General features: G+C 26.8%; 1 protein-coding gene across 2 annotated transcripts in view; it reads right to left on the bottom strand.

Annotated features, from left to right (window-relative positions):
• sif (guanine nucleotide exchange factor still life) overlaps window positions 1–3090 on the bottom strand; it is a 1284896-nt gene extending 1281806 nt beyond the window's left edge. For both annotated transcript variants that reach the window (XM_075376797.1, XM_075376796.1), the window contains exon 1: window positions 2944–3090. In XM_075376797.1, coding sequence (XP_075232912.1) covers window positions 2944–2991 — 48 coding nt within the window. In that variant the 5' untranslated portion in view covers window positions 2992–3090. The remainder of the gene's footprint in view (window positions 1–2943) is intronic.
• Between the last annotated feature and the right edge of the window lie 5180 nt (window positions 3091–8270).

The raw sequence follows: 8270 nt of genomic DNA on the forward strand, positions 1-8270 counted from the left end.
TATAAATCCTGATTAAGAATTGGTTTTATCACATCATTACAATATTTTTGAGCACCTTATTATACCATAAAGATAAGATAGTGGTAATGTCTTTTTGCTTGAGTCTACTTTTAATAAGTGAGTTAATACTGGTTAATAAATATTAAATGTAAAATCTCATCAATAAGTATATTTTGTAAAAATAATAAAATAACATTTTTTGCTGTACTGTTTCAAGTAGGCTCAGTTACAGTTAGGAAGATACTATTTTCTATTTTCTGAACATTTCTTGAGGCAGTACTGTTAAATGAATACTTGGTGAATAAAATAAAACAATAACTTAGGTAATTCTAATTCTCTCAAATTCAAATTCAAAACTTATAAAGTTGAGTAGTTAAATTTGGTATGTTTTTGAAGGATGTTTTGTATTTATTTTTAAAAACTTGATTTTATTTTGAACCATTTAAGGCTTCATTTTCAATTAATAAATTCAAAAGTCTTAAATAAAACAATTCCCATGTCAAAAAAATTTCACAAAATGCAAAAAACAAAAACCCACATCATAAAAGAAAGAAACCCATATAAAAAATTGTCATTAAACAACTACTAACAAGCATGAGCTAAGGCTGTTTGGAATCTTGAAGATTCATGTAGAATTTCTTTGAAATTTAGTATGATTTCATGTTATATATCTTAATGTTTTGATATTAATCTGTGATGAAAGAAAAAGAGAATCTTCAAGATGTTTGTGACCAAGTAATGTTCTTTTAGAAAACATTACTCTACTATTTTGTAGAAGAATATTACAAGAGGAAAGGAGAAGAATATTACAGAAGAATTCTGTCTAAAATTTGATTCAAGGTACACCTATATCACAGAATGATAATGATGTAAACTTTCCATCAAACTGATGGTATAATTTATTTTATGTACAATTTATTTTAAGTGACATCAGATTTATTTTACAGCAAAATTTATTTATTGATTATGGTTAATCAAGTACAAATACTTGTACTGCACTAATAAACAAACATTCCTTGAAATCTAATGGATTAAATGTTATTTTATTAATTATTGTTTCGTGTCATATAAACAAGTAGTTTTCAAATCACATATTTTAGACAATTTTTTATCCGAATCAGCCTAAAATAGAATGAATGGTTAATTTATTTACAGATGTTGCTTGTCTCATAAAGTAGTTTATTTGAATCATTGCAAAAATAGCTCTTGCTAATTATTTCATTGATTTCAAAATCAAAAACACAATTGCAGCAAAATATACACCATTCGAATGGTGTGTATTACTGTTATTTTTAAACAAAATGAACAGTAAGGTAATGGCATTTCTCAAAAAGCTTTTCAATCGTGCATAGATATGCATATTATATTCATATATAATATAATGTTATATGCATATAACTTTTTATCAAAATTACTATCCTGCTATGTAACAGATTAAAAAATTGGATTAAAGTATTAAATGCTTCGTACACAGATAATTATAAATGAAGATCCAAAAGGACTTGTCCTCTTTGATAACTAAATATGTCATGATAAGGGACTAAAATGTAAATTTTGTTAACTTAGATAAAATGTTAAAAGGATCAAAAATGTTAAAGTGAGAATATTTATAATTTCTTCTGTTCTATTATCAACAAAACATAATGGTATGAATTTGAGATAATAATACACTTGAGAAGATTAAGTGTCATATACAATGGCTACTTTTTAAAAGTTGAGGGCCTGGATCATGCCTGTCTCTTCTACTATGAGTTAAAATTCTTATCTTTGAGTTATCGTAATTTACATCAAAATCATTATTTGAATTACAATTGTTTCAAATCTTATCTGCAAAGAAACAACCCTGATTGATTGGATTAAAGCTAGGACCAACACTTTTAAAATGTATTACATTATTCTGTACAAGTATTTAAATGAAATAATATATTTTTTTCAAAAACAAATGCATCTTAGTGCAATTTATTTAACTGAAAAATTCACAATTATTAAACTGAACTCGTAAGGGTAAATATTGCATTTTATAATAGATCATTTTAAGTCAATCTGGTGTTAAATAAAATTTACTTAAATTACTTCCATAAAAAGCATAACATACCAAAATAAAAGTGTTAGAATACTCTTCTGGCCCATTATTTAAATACATGAGGCTATATATTTTGTGGGAAAAAAAACCTACCTCAAAGAAAGTAGGGAATCACATAAAATATTATACCTTGGTGAAATGATGTTATGAGATTAAACTAAAATTTCATTCTTCAAATAGATTTAATTTACATCTAAGCTATAGAGCAACCTTAGACAGCTTTAAAAGAGGTTGTTTGTTTGTTTGTTTGTTTGTCTGTTTGTGTGTGTGTGTGTGTGTCTGTGTGTGTGTGTGTCTGTGTGTGTGGCTGTGTGTGTGTGTGTCTGTGTGTGTGGCTGTGTGTGTGTGTGTGTGTCTGTGTATGTGGCTGTGTGTGTGTGTGTCTGTGTGTGTGGCTGTGTGTGTGTGTGTGTCTGTGTCTCTCTGTGTGTGTGTGTCTGTGTCTGTGTCTGTGTGTGTGTGTCTGTGTGTGTGTCTCTCTCTCTCTCTCTGTGTGTGTGTGTGTCTGTGTCTGTGTCTGTGTGTGTGTGTGCGTGTGCGTGTGCGTGTGCGTGTGTGTGTCTGTGTGTGTGTGTGTGTGTGTGTGTGTGTGTGTGTGTGTGTGTGTGTGTGTGTGTGTGTGTGTGTGTGTGTGTGTGTGTGTGTATGCACGCCTGCATGTGCATGTGAAGAATTTTGAACAAATATTAGATGTAATCTTCTACAACTGACAGATAAAACGACAAGGCAACATGGACTTTGCTTAACTGAAGTTAAGTATTTTTTAAAATTACAACAGCTAGAAACAATGAACAAGCATGCTTTTATTTAAAGTAACTGCATATACTCATATTGTAAATAAAAAGAATTACAAAACTTACCGCCCATAGTAAATTAGACAAAAACTGAATGTAATAAAATCCAAGCATTTATTCTTTAAATTTTAACACTTTTACATGTAAAGATAAACTTTTATGTTAAACACACGTCATGAAAACAAAATAAAGCATGACAAGGTAAATGATGAAGTTCATAACACTACCTCAGTATGAATCATAATGACTCCCCACTATTATAATAAATGTAATCTATAAAGCAGTATGCAGATATTTAAACAGATGTTCATTAAAAATCAACTGCAGAAAATAATACCTTGAAATAAATAACAAAATTATGCAAGATAACTTCATGAAATTATTAATGAAATTAAGGTATGCTAATGATTCTCTTTAATTATGATTCAAAATGAATTTAAAAAAAACAATATATGAATGAATAAATGAATAAAAGTTTGCAATCATATTTTTATGAGTAATAATAAAATTAAATTCTTGATACAAAAATTTAATTTATTGTTTCTTATCAAAAAATGTATGGCAATTTGTTAATAAAAGTTATATGATTTAAACTTCAAAGTCTATTGCTAAAATTTTTATAGTTAAACGTTTAACTTATTAATTACAAAACTGAAAATACTTGACCAAAAGTTAAAATGTATGTATTAACATACATCTTTTTCATTGGAAATTAACATTTCCAACATCTAACCAAAATAATTCATTAAAAATTCCTTCCTAGTCCAATAGGCAATAGTAATATTGCTTATACTAAGCAAAGTGATAAAATGGTGTTAAAAAAAGGAGAATTTATTTATTTATTTTTTAACATATAAAATACAATTCCAGGTCTGGCTTAAAGTGTTCTGATTATTTAGGATTTATAATGGCTGAGATGTTCACTTCTGAAATGAGATATTAATATCTCACGAAGTTTTAAAGGATATAGATACGCACAAATATCTAAGGTAGATAGATAATGAACTTAATAAAGGAGAAAAGTCAGTAGTCTTGTTCTTCTTTGACTGATAGTTATAAAAGAATTTGAAAATGTAATGTAATGTAAAACACTTGAAAATGTATCTAAGGTAGATAGATAATGAACTTAATAAAGAAGAAAAGTCAGTAGTCTTGTTCTTCTTTGACTGATAGTTATAAAAGAATTTGAAAATGTAATGTAATGTAAAACACTTGAAAATGTAATATCCATACTATTATATAGAGAGAAAGGGTTTTTTTTTTGTTTGGGATAAATGAAAAAGACTACTCGATCTAGTGCTACTAAATTTTTATCCAAGTTTCTTGGCATAACTGTGAAGGTTTTTGGAAAAAAAAAAAAAAAAATATATATATATATATATATGCATATAAAATGTAGTAGTGGAGATTTTCTGGTTGAAGCAAAACTTTAATGAACTGTGAACAGGGTTTGAACTGAATTATTCGAAATAATCGAATGAATAATATTACATAATGATAGATGGAGATTTGCCGATTGCAGCACAAACTTTAATGAATTGTCAACTGAGACTGTCTATTACTGTGTGAGCTGAGTTTGAACAGATTGATAGTGAACATCTAAAAACCAATTTCTAGATTATTTGAGTTTCATTCAGAGTTTCCAGGGTTAATACTGATTTCTGAATTTTTTTTTAAATCCTGTGATTTTTGAATTTCTCTTTAACACAAGAAGAAATCAACCTGATTTTTGGTGAGTGTAATCCTCATGTTAATAAACCAATTTCTAGATTTTTTAAATTTAACCTTGAAATGAGGTGAAGAAAGGTAAAAAAAGTTTTTGAACAATGATTGTATATTTTCTCAATCGCGACTATAGAAAATGAGATATTCAGTACATTTGATAAATACTCTTCAGATAAATATTTAAAAAATGTTTTTGGGTTTTTTAATTCAGATTTTTTTAAGGGGGTGAGAAGGTATACGACACTGTGGCTTAACCAACACAGCCAATGCCATCGTTACTATATATGTAACTGGCTGCATCTGCCTCCAGTTACTTGACTAAAAAACAAAATAAAAAGATTGACCACTCCGGGAAACGCAAGTAACCATATAACACGGGCAAAGCTGCAACAGGAATCTAATTAACAATAAAGAGAAGAAATGGAATTTTGTTGTTACATAACATAAAATAAAATAAAATTCAGCCACCTCCGCGCCTGGCATGGCACTTTTCGAATGCTATAGATTTCCACTGGGCTAATGACATAGCTATTGAAGCCGGCTCTTTTATAAAAAAATTAAATAAAATACACTCGTCTTTTAAATTTTATAAAAATGGACTTGCAAAAGATCTTTTTTGGAGCATTCATTTATATTCTTTATTGGTTGGTCTTGTTATTCATGATGCTAGTTTTTTTAAAAATGATTTGGTTAATCACTACATTTGATCTAATCTGTATCAAATTTATTTATTTCATTTGTTTCTTTTTTGTCAAATTTAAAGTGTCTATACTTACTGAAAATATATTTTGGTTTTACAGATTTATTGTGCAATATATACACATATACAAGTCAAAGACAAATCTATACATTCCTTAAAAGAAAATAAACAGCTGTAAAAAATTACAGAAATTTTTCACTGAATACAAGTATAACAAAATAATTATGAATAGCCAAGGTTGCTTTTTTCTCTTCTGTATCTATGAAAAAATAAAAACTTCTTAAACCCAACTAGTTCAAATCTGAAAGATGCCCTTTGGTCTAAAAGGGTGAAGTGAATCAAAATTCAAATATGAAATTCAATAAAAATAAATTCCAAAATAAGAATTCTTTGAAATAAAGTCTAACTCTTTATTCATTTATTTTTAATAAATTGGTAAAAAGGAACGGAAAAATTAAAAAAAAAAAATCTAAGTTAAGATAAATTAACTTCTAACTGAATGTCTACAATTGATTTAAGGAGAGAAAGTTATTTCCTCTATATTTTGGCTGGCACCTTTTAACAGCTGATAATCGACATGATTTTTTCTATTATGGCATTTTAAAAAATGTCATGCCTGACTGGGAGTCGAACCAGAACCTTTCAGATAAAAGGTGGAATGCTAACACTCCACCACAAAGATAGGCTCTTTATAACTAACCTTAGTTTATTATAGGTGTAATCAAATTATATTGAATGGTAAAGTTTTATTACTTATTTCCACATAATGAACTCTGGTGCACTGAAAAACATCATTTTTATATTTAAATATATTAATTTTCTTTAACTGCAGCTAAATTCTAATGTCCATTCTCTTCTAAAGTTAAATAATCTGATTTCATTAACTGTGAAGGTAGATTCAGGTAGATGTACATTCAAACAAATATGGATATAGCAAAAGGGTGAAATTTGTTTAAATTATAAAGCAATAAACTTAACTGAAACAGAATTACAATGCAATGTGTACAATCTAAACAAGATGTAAGGATTTCTGTAATTTTATCTAATTATTATAATGTTTTATTATTCTAATAATAATAAAAGCTTCTGACTAATAATAAGAATAAGTACAGCTTCTCAGTTATGATTCCAGAACAAGAACAAGTTTTCGTATCAGACACAACAGTCCCCAAACAATATAAAAATTGAATTTTAATTAATGTTTCAATTAAATGTATTTTACTTTTATTTTATAAAAGACACATAATTTTATAAACTATTTGTTAATGGACTCTGCTCAATTTATTTCTAATCATAAACAAAATTGAAAAGAATGTGTATTAACAAGTTAAGTTATATTAGCAAATATTTTATCACTGTAGTTATATTCACATCTTAACTCTTGTGAATAAAGCTAAAGAATCATTCACACCCAGAAATCAAGTAACACAAGGTTGCAGAAAACTCTGTTTTTCCATAACAAGAATAAAATATTATTTTAAACTGGATAGATAAGAGAATTAACTTTTATGATGAAGAAAGTGAACCTACAAAACAGAGATAAAATATTACTTCATTATATGCTTTTATCACCTCTCAATCAATTCTTGGTACACCAAGAACAGGCATTTGAAGTACAATTGGAAGAAATAGTGAAATTTTATCTACTACTACTATTTGAATATGGCAAATGAATTGTGAATACAATCATTTCTTTTCATTTAATATTGGTAGAAAAAAATCAAGAGTGGTGTTCTATTAAAACATAAGAATGCGATCTTCATGGTTTTTCCTTACAGTATGTGGTATGTTTCTATCGCACAAAATATTCTCAAATAAAATAAGTGAAGAGGGGTGGAATTTACTGATTATTAGATTTTTATGTAGATATACATCTGAAATTGTACTTTATACTCGTTTATTTTGATGCACACCACTATATCCCATTAAACTTAATCATATCATATGTGAATAATAATAATAATAATAATAAAATAAAAGAATAAATTACATAAATGAATGAAAATATTAAACAATAATACACATAAACTTTAATATATTTCAGTTTGATTTGTCAACAACCATCAGGAAATTTCAAATAACCAAACATGTCATCAAAAACGAATAACATTTTTATTTATTTTTCAAAATCAGGAATGTCCTGTGAAACTAGAGATATACCGTAATTCCCTTGTATATTCCATATTTTATCAGCATCTCCTGATGCGTAATAGAGTTCCTAGGTTAAAATGACTATCAAAATAACATAATATTTTTTTAAAAATTATTCAGACTGATTGAAACTGTTTTGATCTAAATAAAAATTGTCTAATGAATAAATCTGCCTAAGAATAATAAAATTGACTCAGTTTTTCTTTAATAAGTTATGTGTACTTTTTTAAAGAAAAAAATCTAACATCATATCAACAAAATACAAAATTATCAAGCAAAAAAAAAACAATTTAAAAAAATCTTATTTACCTTAGAACTTGTCATTTAATTTTTTTTGAAAATTTAAAGAAAAATAATGACACCTGCCTCTTTTATGAATGAATGAAAAATTTTAATTAAAATTGTAAATTATAGACTTAATGAGCTCAAAATTGTACATAATATTTTCAATTTTTTCAATTTTTTGAAACATAATAATAATAACAAACTTTATAATAAAATATGACAAAACTGATTAGCATTATCATTAAAGGTAAAAAAAGTTTAAACAAAAATCCTGGTAGATAGCGCAGATTTTTCAAATCATTTCGTTGATAAAATACTGGTAAATCTCCTAAATATGTTTTTATTTGACAAGTTTTAAGAGTTTCTGCTTTTACTTTAATTATTACATAATCATCTTTTATTTCATTTGTGTCATTAACAATTAATTTGTCATTTTCAACTAATTCTTCATCTGGTATAATTATTATGCAGGATGAATTAGCATTATTATTATGATTGGTATAATTATTATTATTTCCAACTGCCATTATTA

Source organism: Lycorma delicatula, chromosome 10 (genome assembly GCF_047948215.1).
Source record: "Lycorma delicatula isolate Av1 chromosome 10, ASM4794821v1, whole genome shotgun sequence".
Classification (NCBI taxonomy): Eukaryota; Metazoa; Arthropoda; class Insecta; order Hemiptera; family Fulgoridae; genus Lycorma; species Lycorma delicatula.